Raw genomic sequence first — 20482 nt, forward strand, 5'->3', positions numbered from 1 at the left:
AATCCGATATTTCTCTGTGTCCCTCTTCTGACTGGGGATCGTACAGCTGCAGCAGCTATGGCCTCACAATCAATTGTTGTAGGTTAAAATTATGTCTGTACTCTGTGTTACTTGAGTATTCCCAATAATATGAGATACATTATAAATTGTCTATATTGCGAAAAATTAATATATCATAAGAATTTCATTTTTTTTCTCCAATTTATGTTCTATTATTAATCACATAATTAACTTCCATTGCTAAGAACAAAAGTTTTAATAATATTTTAGTGTCTCCGATAAGTCTTCACGGTGGTCTGACGCAAAATATTGGATATGTAAGTGTGACGAAGAACGGATACAGTGGTTATATGTGTGCTGATAATTTAACTGCAGAGACACAGGCTGTCATGTGCAAAATGCTGTTTAATGTTACAAGGTAAGAATGTTTATAACGCGGCATATAATTGTGTAATATACATTGTGTTTCGTCTGCACAATAGGTTCTTAAAATGTTGTGCAATACTGCTTTACAAAACTGTCCATAGTTATAAATTGCGCATGTTTACAATATATGTATTGTTATACGGTCAGTTGTTTATTTGATTTGATAGTAGATTTTCTATACATACATGTGTTCTTTATTATTCAGGGAGTATGTGGAGGTTGACCGACCATACTTCAAGCCTGGATTCAAAACACCGGTAATAGTTGACAATATCTGGTGCACGGGTACTGAGGAAGACTATCAAATGTGTCCATCCTCGGACTGGCTGCAAAACACTCAGTGCAAGAACCCGGCACTTCTAAGATGCAGTACGTTATGAATTTAAGCAAAATAGTATTACGGGTTTGTTTTATATAATTGAAGGTCGAGATTTTCCTTGAAATTTCAATGAGTAATTATTTACCTATATATACAGAGAATTTCAATGACTAATAAGTAATATGGTTATGAATGTTTTGAATAACCATGCAAGCCCCTGGATTGACCGATTTTGACCACATCAGAATAATTTGAACAAACTACTATTACGATGTTACTTATCATATATTAAACCTATATTACACCTATACATGTACATGTGGTTTCTCAGAAGAGTTTGTAAGGCAATATTTACGATAAAATTCTATATAAACCATGTGATTGCGAGGCTAGTACAGTTTGTACATATGTTGCGTGGTTCAGTGTTTATCCCTATGGAATAATATAAACACACGTAAATGGAAAAAATCGGCATTTCATAGCTCTTAATGTTGTGGTTAATGATAATTTTTCTTTAAGATGTATTTACAAGTTTAGCATATTACTCTTATGGCATGTCAGGTTTTGATCCTAGGAAAATGAATCGAACATAATTTATAGAGGAAAACACTAGTATCTTAAATCATACATTAAACATCTGCTCCGGAGAAGGCAGATTGTATTATCTGATGTAATTTTTCACTTTGTCATATACTTTTAGCTTGTGTTACCTTATTTTGCAGCGGACCGAAATAATAATAAAATAAATTGAAAGGTGACACAAGTAAATTTCTTTTTAATTTTCTTGTTAATTTTCGTGAACATTTGTTACGCGGTTCAGGAGATGTATTTGGAAGAAATTGTTGACGACATACGACACACGATTCCCAAGTATGGACGCCGTTAAAGCCGCAACTCTATCAAACCATTTCTTGCTCATATGAGCTAAATACTTTATGTGTATGTGTTTCAACTCGATTTATTTTTAAGTATTATACATTTGCTTTTTACAGATACACCTGTCCGACTTGAAGATTCCGACAGTATGCATTCGGGAACTGTGGAGATTTACATGAACAGTACATGGTCCAATGTCTGCTTTGACAATAACCAAAACAAAGCACATGCGAAAATGTTCTGTAGAATGTTGGGATACAATTATGGGTACATAGTATTACTAACCGTTTGGGGCTACTAAGTTTTCCAATTTACAATATGTCGTGTAATACTAGTGAAGATATTTCGGTCTGACAGAACGTATAACGATTAATGTGTAATACTGTTATGTTGCATTTTACAGACAAGCTCAAGCCAGCAACGTGACCACAACCAAAAACTCAAGTCTTCAATTAACGTGTGGTGGTGCTGAAGACGACGTTTCTGAATGTGGAAGAATTGTAGATGGACCCTGTCACTCAGTTCTCGAGATTTCATGCGGTACGTGACAAACTTGTATACTTTTTCTATACAATTTATCTCATTCATCTTCATTTATATTACAAATTGAAAGGTATGCTGTAATATGTAATTGTATGGATTTAATTTTAAGCATCTCTGATGGAACTACATAATGGCAGGACCAAGTACATGGGGCAACTGATAGTGCAGGTTGGAGATTACAAAAGAAATGTAGGTTCGATACAAAACGAAAAAACTGTTGCGACCGTATGTAGACTTCTTGGATTAAACTTTACAAGGTAAGTATTCCATGCTGAAGTTTTAGTTCATGACAAACCCACGCAGTTTTCATCTTATTTTTGAAATTGGTAAAGCTTAAAATCGCCCCATTATCTCGGAGTTTCCTGTGCATGTTTCTCATTAGGAAACGGGTACTGGTATTTCACATAGCTAAAATAATGTCTTACCCTTAAAGTGAACAAAGTTAAGCATATCGTGTTATGTATTAGATTTCAATAATTGTGTTAATGCTAGACTAAACGTTTTAATTGAACAAAAGCTTGGTTGACTTTTTTATTTCAGAAATTTTCGAATGCCTTCGGCTGAGTTCCTACGGCAGAAAAACACAAATTCGGAGAAAAAAATAAGCACATTAATCTGTAATGGCAATGAAACTGATATTGTAGAATGCTTGAATAGCACAGTGTATTTAACGTCATCGACAGAAGACATAGGAATCAATTGTCGTACGTTTTTTTCTCAATTCAACAAAATGTCATACAACATTAAATACAGTTAGCGCTTTACTGTAATTTACTGTAATTTTAACATTTATTTTCAAAAGTATACGATACTCTTATATTCGTTTTATACAGAAACATCAATTAGACTTAATAACGGGAAAAGTTACTTGTCTGGCAAACTCGAAGTAAACATTAACAAAACATGGGTGCCAGTTTGTTCATACGGATTCCAATTAAATGACGCATACGTAGTATGTCGAATGCTCGGACATGTACATGCAAGGTAAACAAGTTATTTACTTTTGTTTTCAACTATTTTGTAGTTTTGAATCGCAATCATTCAATCCTTTGCATTCAAGTCGGTGACCTCAGTGTTATTCACTTGCGTATGTTTTTGCGTGGTTTTGAGCTGTATTTTGTTGTTGTGCTGCCCCAGGCTGTTTTGTTTCTTGCCACACAGATAGGACGTCGTGCTTTTAAAAAGGTTTCTCTCTTGTGTGTGATGACAATATGAATATTTTAAGTTGGTGATCTTTGTTGTCGTTTATTGTATCACTTTCACGTCGATAAGGAATGGAACTTATACACTGGAACCATACAACGGTACGTCAATCTATGGCGGCTTATCATGCGATGGAGGAGAAGACGATGTTTCACAATGTGCTGGGTACAAGGAGCAGAACGTATCAACATGCGATTATGGCTATGTGATAAACATTAACTGCCGTACGAAACCTTGTTAATTTAATTTAAGACGCTTGCGCGTTGAATTGTTAAACGTTTAGAACACACAACTGCAAAATGTTTTATCCTTTGAACATTTTTTGAAGTACGAAATATGAATAAAAAGTAAGCCATCTTCAGCAATTTAAGTAGTTTTATTTCATATTTCATATAAATGAGCAATGCCAAAGTCTTAACATTCAATGGTTTTGATACAAACAATTACATAACACAACTATTTTATACAAATGGTGGAATTCCAAAATTATAGGATTACTACGATTAAAATTCATAATTTAAATTCAATAATCGGCGGCGCTTTTAACAAGTTCTTTATTCATTCTAATAGGTAAAAAGCATAGTTTAGTTACATTATTTCATCAATGAGCTTACATATTTGACTATGGGTTTTAAGAGACTATGGTTCGACTTTCGGATGGACCCTCAGCAACTAAAGGTCGGGTGGAAGTGTTCTACAATGGAACGTGGGGGCCCGTCTGTGGATATTCAATTGACACAAAGGAGGCGAATATTATATGTCGATCTGCAGGATATAAATACGCGTACGTAAAAATAATACTGCTATCTATATTTCTTGTATGGTATTCGATTGCTCGATCTTACTTCAATGTCTTCAATCGTGAGCACACATATGCCCAGTATTTGCTGCACAAAGTGCCATGTAGTAAAACGATTTCAATATTGATTGATATTTTAGGTATGGTCTTCAAAATACCGGAATGACACTCAGCAACAAAACATTTAGCAACTTCATGATATCTGGCCTTTCCTGTATTGGAAATGAATTGTCCATCACAGAATGCAATTCGCAACCATGGTTGAATAGCTCATGCAGTTATTCAGTACCACTGGAACTGGAATGCAGTATGTATGAAATCGTATGCTTAAACACGTTTACTTTTACTTTAATAAAGAAACCTCCAAACAGAAGTATAAGCTACATATATTGATATCGCTCAATCACTATCTTGCAGAGACAAACGTATCCCTTCAATATGGTGTTAGCAAATACTATGGACGGGTTGAATTGAGATTACAAGGCACATATGGTTCCTTGTGTGGATCTGGCTTTAGTTCGAATGACGCAGACGTTATTTGTAAACTTGTTGGGGCTCCAACTTACGGGTAAGTTTTTATAAAACTCTGATAATCAGAAACTTCGCTTAATTTGAATAAAATTCGCACGCTGAAAGTGCGATTATCAATATCAAGAAAGTAATCTAGACACCGTTTATTTTCAAAATATAGAAATGCGACTGTATATACAAATAACGTATTTGGAAGCCCCTCCTACAACTTTGTTATCGAACAACTGAACTGTTCTGGCAAAGAAAACGATCTCCAAGAATGTCAGTCCAAGCCTTGGTCAGGAACGTCGCATATGTGCAACTCCAGTAACACGGCTGTGGCGATTAACTGCAGTAAGTGTTATTAATAATAAATTAATGGTGTTATAAACTTTGTTAAAATTCAAGACGATATCATATACACCATTTATACAATTTATAAAGTTTAATAATATATTTGTTATATTTTCTGTTTTCTCATTGTTTATATCTTGAATTTTGCTTTTACTCAATTTTGCAGGTCCTTTCTAAACACAATGCTCAACATATTCTTATAAAAAAGTATAATTTACTAGTCAATCATTAAAATTCTGACAAGATATAAACTGACGTTTGCATTATCTATTGCCATTTTAAATTTTACCTTTTTAACGGGTCTTTATGATGATTCATTTTAATCTCACAATAAACATAAACAACTACTAAAATATGATCACATTTTTTAAAATGTGTCATTTAGTAACAGAACCTTTATATTGCCAGGACCCAATACACCGACGCGGCTACAAGGAATTGATCCCTCGAATGGAGTGGTTGAAGTATTTTTTGATGCTGCATGGTATACCATGTGTGGCTACAATTTTGACTTTAAGGAAGCCGCTGTAGTTTGCAACAAACTGGGATATAAAATAGGGTAAGGGGAAACATGATAAGTTCATTTGCATTATTATTTCTGATACTGTATGCAATTTCTTAAGGGTAATGAAAAATAACCATATCTAAGAACTGCTTAATAGTAAACAATGAAATGTAATCAGTAGGGAATCACATTACATAACCTCTTACAATACAATTAGCATAATCTAAAAGTAAAACACCTTAATATTAACATACGCATGCCATTAAAATAAGCGTTGGTCACCGCAATTTTGCGAAAATAAGCATATTTTAAGGGTATTGAAATACTAATAAATGATTGTAGGAAGCCTGACCCTAAGTATGATTATAGCTATGCACTTGTGCGTGGCATGAGCTGCAATGGCGATGAAAAAGACATTTCCCAGTGCCAGTTCTCATCGCAGTGGTCCACAGGATATTGCCCCGACGCATATTCTCAATATTCCCAAAAAGCAGGAGTTACTTGTAGCGGTACAAATTTGGTTGATCACCCACAAATTATTAAGACATGTTTGTGTGCTCATCTTTGTACCACGTACTTAAAATACGAATGTTGTATCGAAGTGTGGCAACATGATGTCAATAACATAATCCTTGTTCAAAAGTCTAATAACAACGAGTTAATTGAAATTGAAAATTTAAATTGTCTTAACATTGGTAGCACAGGCAAATACGAGTACAAGGAAACATCTTTTGAGTATTTTAAAGGATTGTCTTAACCTCATTATCAACGCAATTATAGGAGTAACTTAAAGCCAAGCGACACCTTTGGTTATTTTTTCTTGCAAACATAAATTTGCATACAAATGCTTACATTTTTGAAAAAAGAATTTTGTTTAAATCCCATAAATAAATTTGAATAAAACAACTGTGATTAAACAATTTCAGACAACCGTGTTAGGCTGGTCAGCAACGTTAACAATTACCAGGGTAGAGTTGAGTTCCAGTATTTTGGAGTTTGGGGAACTGTCTGTAATGCAAACTTTAGTCAAAACGATGCACGTGTCATATGCAAACTGGCTGGGTATGAAACTTTGAGGTACGTTATTTGAACCTTCTAAAAACCATAGAAGGACTTAGCAATATTTTAATGATATGCAATGTGGAAACAAAGAGTTAATAGAGACCTTCACTAATTAATATGAACAACTCATGACACACCAGGGTGGCGTTCGCGCGGCACTCCAACGTCTTAAGCAAGACAAGAAGAGCGACGTGTGACTGCCGTGTCATCGCATTTGAATAGTTTTCGCGAAAATCATTTTGATCAAAAACATAACACGTATGGCATGCCACTGGTGCATGAATAGATGACCTTCTCGTCCTTGCTATGCCTCGATTTTCCTATCATGATGTTGACACGTCGAATGCAAACAAGCAATGATTACGTTACAATGTTTAAAATACACAGTTCATTCAACCTTCTTAAATTCCAAATGCGTTATGTGCACGCCGTAACCAAACCGCATTGAACGCTGTGTGAACCATATGATAAGAACGCGATAAGTGTGAAGTATGGAGTAATTATGTCGCAACGACACTATGTGAGCGCTACAAAATGTTTATTTTATAATTTTCGCTACAGAATATTGATTTTATCATTTTACGCATTTTTTCACATCGATCACATGGCGGTTTGACAGATTTTAATTACACCTTGCAAGCGCTGTGGCAACGTATGACTGGCCCTTAAATATAGCTCAAAAATAGAATGTTTAACAGTATACGGGATCGTGATGATACTCATATTGACGTGTACAAAAGATTGCGTCGTTTGTTTTGCACGATAAGAAGAAGTTTATAGTATGTAGATTGAAGCCCCATAAACACTTAAAATCAACAAATATTTCATAAAATATTTCGTAAAATAAAGTTCACACATTAAAAAAGTTGTGTTCCTTATAGCAATAGCCAAACGTGTAACGCTAGATGTGGTCTGGTAACATAGATTTAACAATATACAAAATGCTCGTTTTTATTTTACAACATCCGAACATTATCGAGTGAACGCGAGATTGGCTTCGGGCAGCGTCGGTAGCACGACGTACGTCATGAATAATAATTATGTTAATTATAAGCGCAGCTCACGCAAGGTCGTCCTGCTATTAGTGATTCAAAAATAAAATGAAAATAAAAGATAGCGTTCACAAATGAAAGTGCATACGAGGTAATACATAACATTGCGTATGGATCTTTTATTTTTTTTCTTTAATTTGAAGCGCACTTGCCTGTGCTTTCTATAAGGTTCGCGCGTTTACTTTATTTATCGACATATTTTAAGAAATATTCGTTGACTTTGATTGTTTATGGGGCTTTAAAACAATTATTTCAAATCTATGAATTGTTTGAAGTCTTGTCATCCTACTATGTTAATCGAACACTTAATTTAAAGTTGTTACTTTTGTGTGTTAGATGAACACCAACGTGGTGTGTTCAAAACAAAAAACAGCTTATGCATTACTCTTTGGAAAATATGTTTAAACTTTCATATTGATTTTTTATGAATTAATCGAAAACGAAACTATTTGGGCTGCAGTTACATCACAATACATACAAATGTAAGCAAGTACGGACAAGGGTCAGGTAACCTTATTGTTGAGGACTTAAAGTGCAACGGAACAGAGACGGACATTGATGAATGTGCCTCGTACCCATGGAAGGAAAATTCTGCAAAACAACCATGTAACTCGCATTACTATGATGTCGGCGTTAATTGTAGTAAGTACTAATGGCGGGTAAATATACACATCGGTGACCTCGGTTTTTCGATGTTTGTGTATCTGTTACATATCTCTCTTGCTATGCAATATAAATATATGTTCAACAATCAACACAATGATAATGACAATAAGCCCTGTTTGATGTTAACACCTTTATTTGATATAGCTGAAGAACAACGTTAACCGTATAAACCCGTAATTTTATAAATACGGGTTAAAATATTTTGAACATGTATCAATACATGCGTTTCTCTTCACAGGACCTGTAACACCAATGCGCTTTGTGGGTGGAAGTAACTATTCTGGGAGAGTTGAAATCGAGTACAAAGGAGATTGGGGCACGATCTGCGACAACTACTTCGATGAAAACGACGCTAAAGTGATATGCAGAATGAAAGGACTCAATACAAAGTAACTTATTCTTACATAAGATGTGTCAACTTATAGTATTTGAAACGGCTGTTTTGCAACGCAATTTGTTTGTATGAAATAATTTCAAAGATGCATAATTTTGTTCTGAAGACCATATATAATCAGAGAAAAAACTGAATATGTTGTCCATTTAAAGAAAACGCCGAATCCAAACAAAATGTAAAAAAAGGAGTGTACCGTTTGCTGTGGTTGTCTTAATATGTCTTGTTTTTGTTTAGGAGCTTAGCGATACGAACGAACGGCTTTTACGGGATTGGGAATGGAAGTATTTTGTTATCAAGCCTTAACTGCCGTGGCGACGAGCCTGACATCTCCGAGTGTAGTATTGGTTACCGATGGGGCAGTACTTATTCATTTTGTTCTCACAACAACGATGTAGCGGTGCAGTGTAGTACGTTTGTTTTTTTATTACTGTTTAACATATGACATGTTATATTAATGAAAACGTCGAGATGCACTGTAATTTTTATTCTCATATATTTCTTATTGTTGTTTAATAGACACACCTGTTCGAGTTCGGGAAGGCCTGACATTCTATTCAGGTATAGTTGAGGTTTATATCAACAGCGGATGGCAGCGTGTATGCAAAGACAATTTCACAATGGACGATGCGATTGCGATTTGTAATCAGGCAGGAAAGAGAGACAACTACCATGGGCAAGTACCATAAAATAAAAAAACAATTATCAAAATTGCTTTCAGAATAAAGCGTCTTAAAAAAATAACATGTTTCCTGTATCTATATACGACTTTGGTCGTGATATATACAACAACATGTATATAGACTTATAATGACGATATAATTTTTATATTGCAGAAATGTCTCAATTCACAATCAAGATTTCGCAAATATTACTGCTGAACATACGACTCTTGGTGGCTTCGGTTGTCTTGGCGACGAAGCTGATTTATACGAATGTGGATCCGGACAGTGGGTTGAGTCAGCACATTATTGTCCTAGTGGAGAAAACGTAGCGCTTAATTGCCGTGAGTAGTCAATACGTGTACATGTTGTTTACTTGCAGATTCTAGAAGTAAATTTATTCAGCTGTTTTCTAGCGTTTGTTTTTATCGTCCTGCATAACGAGAACGTATGTTTTAAATACATTGAACACTCATGAAAAAGTTTACTTAGCAAAAATAGTTAATTCATGGGGTAGAATTTACATCAGCATTGATAATATAAACGAATATAAACCGGTCGTTTACAATATTGGCATTTTCGTTGCGTTCATTTTGCATTTCTGACTTTGTTATGTATATAATCAGGTGCTCAAACTCCTGTAAGATTAATGGATGGCCTGCATGAGGCAGGAGGCAGTGGACTACATAAGCCTGTACAAGGAAGGGTAGAAATCCAGTATAGGAGGTTTGACCAGAGTTTACAAAAGTACCGTGATGATCATTGGGGCACAATTTGTGATGATCAGTTTGGAGATGAAGATGCCTTGGTGTTGTGCTCTATGATGGGATACTCTGTTGGGTACGGACTCTTCTTTACTATTATAAATACCATATCCATATTTCACAATAATTAATCTACACATTTGATAAACTTCTATGTGAGCAAGTCGTATGCATAAAATATGTTATAATACTTCTTGTCCACATAAATACTCGTTTTAGCTACACACAAATGTTTATACTTTAAAATGGGAGATTATTGATGTCGCATAATTAACAAAATATTTACACAATGAAAATGCATAACACAAATAAATGAATGAACAATATATATAGTAAATTGTCAAACTTAAAAAATAGATTGACACAATAAAACTTGTTTTTCAAGAATCGGATTTAACCGATAGTTTAGATGCCATCAACTCCTCTCTATATATTTCACTGCGTGTCATGGACAGTAATTCACTACATACCATCATACAGTAAGGTATACCGACCCGAGGCAGATTATCCCATGTTTGGCAATGAGACAATTATACTGGACGACCTGCAATGTCTTGGAGTTGAAGGAGATGTGTCCGAGTGTAAAGCACGAGAGTGGGGCACCCATGACTGCGTACACGACGAAGACGTAGCCATTTATTGTAGTGCGTATATACTTTGTCACGTTAAAATCTACAAATTATTACTGTCAGTCCTCATACAAAACAATCATATGCAAATTCATGTGTCGCTAAGAACTACTTTTTATTTATTGCTGTAGTCCCCTTTTTCCAATAGGTGATGTTTACAATACCTGATGTTTATAATATATTTTTTTATTCAGACTACCAAGACAACATTGATCCCTGCGACAAAGAGAACTACAAGAGACTCCCTAGCCTGGAAATGAGACTGGTCAATTTCAAAACAAAGTCAAATCCCATTAATGACAACAAACTTTCCTTGGGCTGGTACAATGTTGGCAACAACACTTTGCCAGATCAAGCACCTCCGATGAACAGATGTGCTACAATTTTCCCGGTGTATAGCAACGGTATTTTTTTAATTTTCTTTTTTGTTTTATGATCAAAGTTTAACGGTCGTAAACGCTTACAACACAAATTTGTGTCCTTAATTTCATACTTATTAAATAAGCAAAATAATCGTTGTTGTAAAATATTGATATATGATTTGTATGTACCCGTTAGTAATGATTACTTAAGAATACATACTTTCATCGGCATCCACGTTGTGCAAAAAGACGAGGGAAAAAACTACAGGCAAGAGAAAAATAAAATATTTCAACTACTTCTATTAGCCGGTATATACATATATGAATTATAACACGGCGTAAGAATTTAAAACGGCCCAACACATATTTGTAGTATAATATCCCTTATCGCGCGTGCGCTAATCTACATTACGTTACTAGGGCTCCGGTGACCCTAGCTTAATTTTGGAGGTCGGCTTTTCAATATATTAAAGATGTGTTACTCGCTTATCGTCACGTAGACGAAGAAAATAATAGGAATTGTAAACCTGCTTTAAAATAAATGCAGACAGAATTCCTGAATACATTGTACATATATTTATTTAATAAGTTAGACTAAGAATGTTATTCTTATATTAAAGAAATTGTGCTCTTGCTTTAATTTGGTTTAACAGCAGAATTCTTGACTTCGTAACTAATTAGTTCCATTGTTCTGTTCGTAAACTTGCTTTCCACTTTAACGAAGGGCATACATACTTTTTATGTTTGAAACAAAATCAGATCCCAACGCGGTACCCAAACTAGAAGATAAAATCAAGTATTTCAAGGCAGAACAGTCGGGAGATTCCAGCATAACATATGACTTACAAGCAAAGAACTGCGGAGGTTATTATGTATATCGACTAGGTCCAACCGTAACAAAAGACAGTGCCTATTGTTTTGGTAATATGTTTATAACACAAATGTTTTTGTTGAATACATGATTTTGATGAACTTTTGTTCTGCGCGGACTTGCTATTGCTGCTTAAATCCTTCTTTTGCGCATATGTTAATGTTTAGTAGTATGTTTTTTTTTTTCACAACTGATGTAAATTTTGATGCTTTTCAGGTATTGGCTCGGAAAGTAAGTGCTTATTGTTTAACTTTCTACGTTTTTGAAGACTATTTCGTTTCTCTGGATACAGAAACCATATCCAATCATTTTTATACTTTGACTTTACAATCCTTGTATCAAATTTGCTTACAATGAGTCTTATTTAGGGCAAAAGATAAAATCCAAAACATGTTCACATCATTTATTGATTAATGTATACAGTAATTCAATAGAACTGGACATCAGATATTAGGACGGCCCAACACTTAAATATTTGTAGTACAAAAATAACGTTATATAACTTCATAGTTATTTTTTGAAAGTGTTTATGTCACTTTACTTTAATGTTCATGCAGGGTCCTGCTCCTAACAACATTATATATTTCTAGTAGAAACCCAATAAGATTTTCCTAAACAGTAGAGAAATATTGCAGTATTTTAACTAAATTCAATCTTTACCTTAACAATCGTTTGTTATGCAATCGCATTACTCACGCATTGAAGTAGAAAGACGTTGATGATTAAAACTTATAATTGAAAACATGTGAATTTTAAAAATTATATTTCGAATAGTTCTTTATGGCTGTCGGTTATTCGAAAAGCAATTGAAACAAAATCCGATGAAATGAAACACAAACTAATGTACATGTTTCAAAAATATCGCAGATAATTTCTTATGTAGCAAAAACTAATTGAACATTACCAATTTACTAAATTTCGTTCTTGTTCAGTAAAGAAACGACTTAAAGAGGTTGAATTACCATAACCAAGTCACTGGCTAGATAAAATTATTTCAATGGTTACTAGGTTTTTTGATAACTTATGTCAATGTTAACAAAATCCCAACCGTTATAGCAATGTGGGTTTTATAATAAGACGTCTGTACCAGCTGATTAAATCGCTTAGTTAAACGGAAAACGTATGGAAAAAGGTGGAAAGAAAAGATATATTGATTCGCAGCTGGCATATAACACGTGTTAGCTTACTGAACTCTACAGTTTTCGCGCCTATATGTGAAAATATCCTTCTCTTTGTTTGTTATACAAGCCATTTATAAATTGCTCACATGGTTTGGTGCATTCATTATACATTTCTGACTACGTCAAAAGATTAACGTTTTGGATGCGTTTATTTAGATATTGAGCTTTTGTCAAAATTTCACTGCCAAAACACTGTTTGCTGGGGGTGCCTGCATTAAGGCGAATGTAATATTCTGAGAAAATGCATGATTTATCTTCCCCCCCCCAAAAAAAATTTCGAAAACAAAATCATATTTCTCTTTAAATATATACTAAGTTTTCGAATCAAATGATTATGCAAGAAAACAGCCTTGAAAATTCACCGTTTTATAAGGGAAACCTATTGGAATCGGAATTGGAATAAATTAACTGTAACAAAAATTAGTTGGCGCCTCTTTAGAGTCCACTTTTGTATACCATCATCACATAGCTGCGTTATTTTATAGATTGCTTTCTTTAGCGGCTGAACATAATGATTAATATCACAATATATAAGTTTCCTATGATTTTTTATGAGCTACATGATTTTTTCGGTTACAGTAGTGAAAGAAAAATACGCTCTCACTGCAAATACGATCGTGTTTTAAAGCCAGATATAGAGACGTTGTTTTTCATTATCACAAAATATGCGTTTCTTTCAATATAACATTCGTTCAAATAAACATTAAGAAATATTTGTTTTTACAGAGTTCCTTTTTGCTTCAGGTATAAAAACCATTTAACAAACATGCCTTTTGTGAATATTTATGTATCCTATGCGAATTCAAACATTTCGTGCATTTCATTTAGTGCTACGTTGAGATTTACACGAGAGTGCGTTTATAAAGGTATTGGGCTTTTGTAGGAATTTAATTTTCCAAACCCTGTTTTCTGATTATCCCTTCATTTCGGCGATGGTATTTTCTTTAACTATGCTTTACATATATTTTTCAAATTTTCGAAGTATGACATATTCGTCTTTCAATAATACCCTGTGCACGCAGTCTGACGTAAAGGAAAGTTAACAAACGGATTGAAAGTTCTCCGTTTCATAATGGTACCCATGTCCCACTTTTAAGAAAACCAGTACTGGATTTTCTGGGTCAACTTGTATAGAAAAAAATAATGTTAAAGTATTATTTTATTGACTGCATTTTTGTGGTAAACGCGGGATAGATATCAGCACAGTTTTTGTCTGCGATTTTAAAGCGATACATTATTTTGCGAGTACAAAAGCTTACAACAATAGATACAATACGAAAACCCTCTGACTGCACAATCATTGTAAGAAAACTTTTGCCCGTTTTAAACTTTACCGATTTATATATTCATTAAAACAATTCTGTATGAGCTTTTAATATTGTTGCTTAAAATTATTCACAAGCGCATCTAAATTCGCGCTCCCTTCGGCATTGAAGTACAAAAATATAAGCCAGACTATCGTGTATCGTGTTGAATTTTTTGTGATGCATTACTTTATTATCGGATCAACCTAAAATTTTGCGTGTGTTAGAAAAAGAATAGCAAAAATGAAGATAGGGCTTTGTAGTGCAAATAGGTAAGTAATTATGTATATGCGTGTTTCTATGGTCTCAAATTATTGAGCTACCTTTAAGACTACATTAAACTAAAGATAAAGATATTTATCCAAAGTCAAAATTAGTGTCTATTTCTATAGATTTATTTTCTTCTTAGTTCACACCTTATATTTATTCAAGGCAAATGCTAATACAACATGTTCAAAACAAAGATAATGTTATTTTGACACTGATTTAAATTTGCCTTATTTTCTTAAACTAGTTCCTCCTCCGTCGTTTGTTGCGAACGAGGTTAGTGTTGTTAAAGACAACAATAAAACATCAATCTGGTTTAAATGCAAGTTTGACCCGGACAAATCCGAAAATCTCTACTATCAAGTAGAGTGGCACATCATTGGGAATTCAGAGCATGTAGTCACAAAACAATACTGCAACAAGACCGACTTGTCACCGTGTTATCTGACGCACAAGGATCTAGAAGATATGAATATCGGCATGGGTACAAATGTAAGTTGAATAATATTGAATTTCCTACGCAAATGTTTTGATTTAATCAAAAATATCAAACTCTGATGCATTTGTATTTGTTTAATACATGGCATGATACGTTATAAATAGGTAATTCATTGGCATTTAAATATGACCCGGTTAGAAGCACACATGTTTAAAAGATAATATTTTGTATAGATTCATGCGCTGTTCGTGCATTCAACGAACCCAACAGTCAGCCGGGCCAGTTATCGTTGATATCGGACCCATTTTTTCTGGGTATCACAGTGCTAACCCCTCGCATTTCCTTGCGTCGAGGAGAGTATAAGTCTGTGGAGATGAAATTAACAGTTCCGATAGTGTGGCGATAATGTGAGACCTTCCAACAACATCGCATGTGGGGTCAATATTGACTACTTCACACCAGATTATGGAACTTGCCCCAGTAAGTTTTTAACAGTTTACTGAATACTTTTGCTTTGAATCTAGAAAGTTATTAAAACTATGCAAATTCCCCCTTTGTCGTTAGATATGTATACATGTATACATACAATGTTTTACATGTTTTAATTGATAAAAGTCATAAAATGTATGCCATGCCAACACATATGTGTTTTATAAATATCTGTAGTGAAAATCTTACACGTACATAAATGAACTACTTCAACAAAATCTGTTATGCTGATATCTCGTTTTTGATACTTGATATATAATCTACTTTAAATTTCTTACGACATTAGTTCACCTACAGATTTCCCGCACCCGTTGAAATTGTCAACGAAGACAACTTTCTTCATAATTCTTTAAAAAAATTATTTATTTATTTATTATTTGTAAAAATAGAAATTTATTTTGGGTACACATTTTTACATTATGAATAAAATATAATATTATTCACGAAGATATTATAAGCGTGTTAAACGTCGTTATGCACGCGTCTTACATTATTGTAAATTTCACTAAAATTGTTAAAGGTAATCTTGTGTATGTTTCTAATGTTATTATCTACAAAAATAGCAGTCGTGCGCGTGGCATTAAACGTGCGTCATAGTAAACGTTCATTTAATGATATTAACGTATATTGACGTTTAAATTGAACCAAGCCTACCTCGTTCACATAACTTTATGATATGAAATAAAGAACTATTGATAATACGTCTTCAAAACTGTTCAGATGCTGAAGGCAACTTCCCAGGCGGATGTTCAGTGGCACTTAACGAAACTTCATTTGACAGGACGATAACTGTGAGCGTCAGTGCTGCGGAAACAGGACAGTACGGCGTTGCCGGGAAGTTCACTCTGTTCTTACAAATACCCAGAACTAGAGGAGTCGCCCTTTTTTCAGTCCCTTACAAACTGCCTGAAATAGAGGTAAACGTGACCATATTCCTTTGTTCTCTCTTCATTATACTTAATAAATGTCCACCAAAGTACACACCTTGATCAAGTTAAATAAATATTTACTCTTTGTACCAAACTATGAATATACTTTTTAATCTAAGTTCAAATATTTTCACAAGATGAACTATGCGTAAAGTACATGTGTCGACTTATTTCCGTTTAGGTTGAAGTACTTCCAGAAATGGATCGACAATGGCGTGGAAAACTATGTACAGCCCGAAATGATCCACACATGTATACATTTGATGGCAGGTTAGTGCATTTTTTATGGTCAGTAAAATACAAATATTCATTTTAATAAATGCTATTGCCGTAGATCAATTGTCAGCAGAAAATTTTAAACCAGAGCCGTGCTTTGTTGCATCCTAACTTCCAAGAATGTTCTAAGATCTGTAAGCAGTGCTCTATAAAACTAATATTGTTTTTGCAAGAAATCAATTTTATATAGGCTGTTTATTGTCAAAGAAGTCATGTGTATTCTGGTGACAATGGGATATAATTACGTTTGACGTATTGTTATACCGATGAATTACAGGTCGTATGAACATCACGCTGAAGAAGGAGACTACATCTTGTACAAGCACTCTGTGTATGGAAATGTCGAGGTGATGCTACTCATTATCCTTATCCATATTTGACTGTTCTATGACATAAAAAAACGGAATCACTTTATTTTCCTCCCGGTTTTGTAATTAATATTTTATTTGCTTTCATTTCGTCATAATAAGAAGTACTTCACATCGTGAAAATAAATGTTACAAATGCAACAGATGGGTTTCAAACTGAATATGCATTATGAATAATACTTTTTTCAAGCACTATTTTATATTATAAGTGCGCGTTAATTATCGTTTATGTTATTGTAGTTATTGATGTTATTGTTTACCGATGTTTTCTACAGGTCCAGCATAGAATAGCAAATTGCACGGATGGCCAAAGTCGAGCGAAATGTAACTGTGGCGTGGCAGTAAGGGCTGGACGTGACGTCTACGTCATCACGTGTGTAATGGATACTTCGACATTGGCTACAGGCAGTGCTGGGATAAGGCGTTAACAGTGAAAAAAGAAAACGACTATACATACACGGTAAAATTATGCTATGTATATAAACGAAATAGCTTACGTTTAATGTTATGCTTACAGTTATAATTGGTTAAACTTACAGAGAGTATTACACTTGCCTTGTTTGAAAGTATCATGTAATACTCATAATTCATTCATTTCGAATTGTAGATCTATTTGCCATACGGCACTGCAGTCAGGGCGCGGATAGACAGCGCACCGTTTATGGGTGCGCAAGGAGGCAGAGTTTTGGACATTTCCGTAAATCCGTCTATTCAAGATAGCAGTGGGAATAGTACAGGGTTATGTGGATCCCTTAATGGTAATTCGGCGGATGATTTTGACAATGAAACGCAATTTATAAACGAATGGAAAGTGCAAAGAAATGCATCCTTGTTCACCAACGATTCGTATCATAAAGATCTTGAGCCTTGGGTTTTTCCAACGTGCACATGCAAGAAAGCGACCGGAGGAAACGGCGCATATTCGTGTGACAGGAGTATCGCAGGATGTACCCGAGGGACGCTTGCTGGTTACCATAGTTGCGGTGAGCTGATAGAAAGTCGTCCAGTGAGATCCACGACAAAACAATCAAGAAAACCAGTGATAAAGATACCAGTCTTGCACCAGCGATTCCATGTCCGAAATCGTGTAAGTAGCTTTTGTAATACGTTTTTGGAGGTGAACTAATATATATAGGGAATAATGTATAATAAAAATTAATTATAATATATTATATGAACTTTATATATTTATATTTATTGATTTCAGCGAAGCGCAGACGTAGGGACGGACGATAAGGCTCGAAGTCTTTGTGAGCAGCAATTAAAAGCAATACAGGACATGTGTTATAAAATTCCAGACACACACACGAACGTGTCTTTGGAAAATTGCGTGCTGGATATAAAGGTATGTATATGAATAAAATACAATTAAAAGATTAACAGACAGTTTAAGCGTTAATAAGGTTTGGTTAGTAATAAAAGTGAGAGAATATATTTATGAAAATAGATATGTTCTTGTTATGTTTTAGATAACAATTCATCAGACTGGTTAGCGATGTCAAAGCAATCCATGTTGCAAACTTGTCAAAATGAGATCCAGCGTAATAGTACTGTTATTAAAGACTTAATTGAAAGAGCGGAGAAAAAACACAACAAGCACATCGGCAGAAAAAACACATATAACAACTGTCGCTCCACCGACGCTCGCAGAATTGAACATTTTGAAAGAAATTTTAAAAACCTCTGAAACCATTGAAGAACGATTTTGCATGAATAATTGCAGTGGAAGTGGTAGTTGCGTCAACGGTAACAGAAAACTATATTAGTGATATCTAATTAATTAAAATACATTTTTAACGTCATAGGAATGATATTTATTCTGTAATATACTTAGAATGCAAACATGAATGCAAGTATACGCAAAGTTAATTGTTATAAAAACATGTCTTTTCAGGAACGTGTCAATGTAGCTCGGGTTTCGGCGCGGTCGATTGTTCCATTGATCTTAAAAAACCACCAATTATATCTGGGATATTAGATCATGGGCTTTGTGACCAGAGCAAGACGGACTGTTCTAAGATTGTTGTCTTTGGTGGAGAATTTACATCGTCTAACTTGACTTGCCGATTGAACACATTTTATGTAAGGCTTAACACAATGTTTGGGTTTCAAATTGTGTGTGATTGCACTTTTGGGTCTGTTATATCGATCCTCACTATTTTGCAATAATATGTTTTCAGTTTGACATACACGGGACACCTCACAATGAAAGTAGACATGAAGTTCCTGGGCACGCTGAAACAATTGTGGAGACAATATGTCCTCTCCATGGATTACGGCAACGTAGATCCATTGACAATAGGTTTGTTGTCGGATTCCATGTATCCGTAAGTAACGACGGTGAAAACTACGATGACCACAAACAAGGATTAGCCTACATATAACTCGCAATGCCAGACGTATTGTTTTGCAAAAGATACAGAATGGATATACACGTTTTCACTGAAGGTAATATGCAAATGTGTTATGTTGTTTTCGTTGGTCTATTTTTTATCATCATTGAATAATTCGTGTTTTGTTGTGTGTAATATTCTGTAATATATGAAAACCTGATAAGTCGTCGTAAATGTAGGACTAAAAGATGTTAATAGGAATTTCCCTTCCTAATAATGTTTCTGGATAAATGAATAAACGGTATTCTAGTATAAGCCAATGTAAAATACATTTAGCATACAATTTGGCAAGTTCAACACTGACAAAATCCGTTTATATTCTTTAGCCATGCGATTTAATTTATTATCCATACTCGTGAACAGGATGGGTTCTGCTTTATCGAAGGCCAGTGCTACTATAACGGCACTTTTCACATTTCACAAAAGATGATATGTGATCCTCTCGCAAACCAAACATCATGGACAAACGTATACACCTGGTATGAATTAATTATCGTATTGTGATTGCGGTATTCTTAGCTTACATAATATTCCTAATTTGCATTACACGGATCCGGTTAATGCCATATTGAATATAGCCAGTCACGATTTTGAGGTATACACACCACAATAAAAGTGACGCTCGAAATGAAACTCGACAATGTTTAATGAACAGAGACATTTTAAGACGACACGCGACATTTGAAACGACAAGCAACGTTATATCGCGCAAATGTCGTGCAATTGTGGACTGTCGACTTACACCCATGGAGAACGACATACGTTATTTAAAGCGATGCGCGACATTTTAAACGACGCACAACATTATATGAAACAAATATCACGCACAATATCGTTTGTGG

At 34.5% G+C, this 20482-nt stretch overlaps 1 protein-coding gene and 2 long non-coding RNA genes across 3 annotated transcripts in view; all 3 read left to right on the forward strand.

The window, feature by feature from the left end:
* LOC127870047 (scavenger receptor cysteine-rich type 1 protein M130-like) overlaps window positions 1-15247 on the forward strand; it is a 16798-nt gene extending 1551 nt beyond the window's left edge. Inside the window, exons 4-30 of the mRNA XM_052412707.1 lie at window positions 1-78; window positions 271-418; window positions 632-795; window positions 1738-1888; window positions 2025-2161; window positions 2274-2421; window positions 2705-2868; window positions 2998-3148; window positions 3437-3591; window positions 4004-4151; window positions 4307-4473; window positions 4584-4734; window positions 4858-5030; window positions 5439-5589; window positions 5878-6044; window positions 6462-6612; window positions 8110-8291; window positions 8554-8704; window positions 8944-9116; window positions 9226-9382; window positions 9543-9712; window positions 9995-10208; window positions 10613-10776; window positions 10956-11165; window positions 11883-12044; window positions 12211-12225; window positions 14994-15247. The exon at window positions 1-78 is cut by the window's left edge and continues 71 nt beyond it. Coding sequence (XP_052268667.1) covers window positions 351-418; window positions 632-795; window positions 1738-1888; window positions 2025-2161; window positions 2274-2421; window positions 2705-2868; window positions 2998-3148; window positions 3437-3591; window positions 4004-4151; window positions 4307-4473; window positions 4584-4734; window positions 4858-5030; window positions 5439-5589; window positions 5878-6044; window positions 6462-6612; window positions 8110-8291; window positions 8554-8704; window positions 8944-9116; window positions 9226-9382; window positions 9543-9712; window positions 9995-10208; window positions 10613-10776; window positions 10956-11165; window positions 11883-12044; window positions 12211-12225; window positions 14994-15247 — 4098 coding nt within the window. The 5' untranslated portion in view covers window positions 1-78; window positions 271-350. The remainder of the gene's footprint in view (window positions 79-270; window positions 419-631; window positions 796-1737; window positions 1889-2024; window positions 2162-2273; window positions 2422-2704; window positions 2869-2997; window positions 3149-3436; window positions 3592-4003; window positions 4152-4306; window positions 4474-4583; window positions 4735-4857; window positions 5031-5438; window positions 5590-5877; window positions 6045-6461; window positions 6613-8109; window positions 8292-8553; window positions 8705-8943; window positions 9117-9225; window positions 9383-9542; window positions 9713-9994; window positions 10209-10612; window positions 10777-10955; window positions 11166-11882; window positions 12045-12210; window positions 12226-14993) is intronic.
* Window positions 15248-15566: 319 nt separating this feature from the next.
* Window positions 15567-18592, forward strand: LOC127868859 (uncharacterized). The gene is made up of 7 exons (XR_008044273.1): window positions 15567-15665; window positions 16395-16591; window positions 16785-16873; window positions 17157-17226; window positions 17523-17707; window positions 17855-18334; window positions 18455-18592. It is a non-coding gene; the product is annotated as an uncharacterized LOC127868859 (long non-coding RNA).
* A 260-nt stretch (window positions 18593-18852) lies between these two features.
* On the forward strand, window positions 18853-20106 carry LOC127868860 (uncharacterized). Its single transcript, XR_008044274.1, has 4 exons — window positions 18853-18993; window positions 19142-19329; window positions 19428-19695; window positions 20004-20106. It is a non-coding gene; the product is annotated as an uncharacterized LOC127868860 (long non-coding RNA).
* Window positions 20107-20482: the final 376 nt, after the last annotated feature.

This window comes from Dreissena polymorpha, chromosome 2, assembly GCF_020536995.1.
Source record: "Dreissena polymorpha isolate Duluth1 chromosome 2, UMN_Dpol_1.0, whole genome shotgun sequence".
Lineage (NCBI taxonomy): Eukaryota > Metazoa > Mollusca > Bivalvia > Myida > Dreissenidae > Dreissena > Dreissena polymorpha.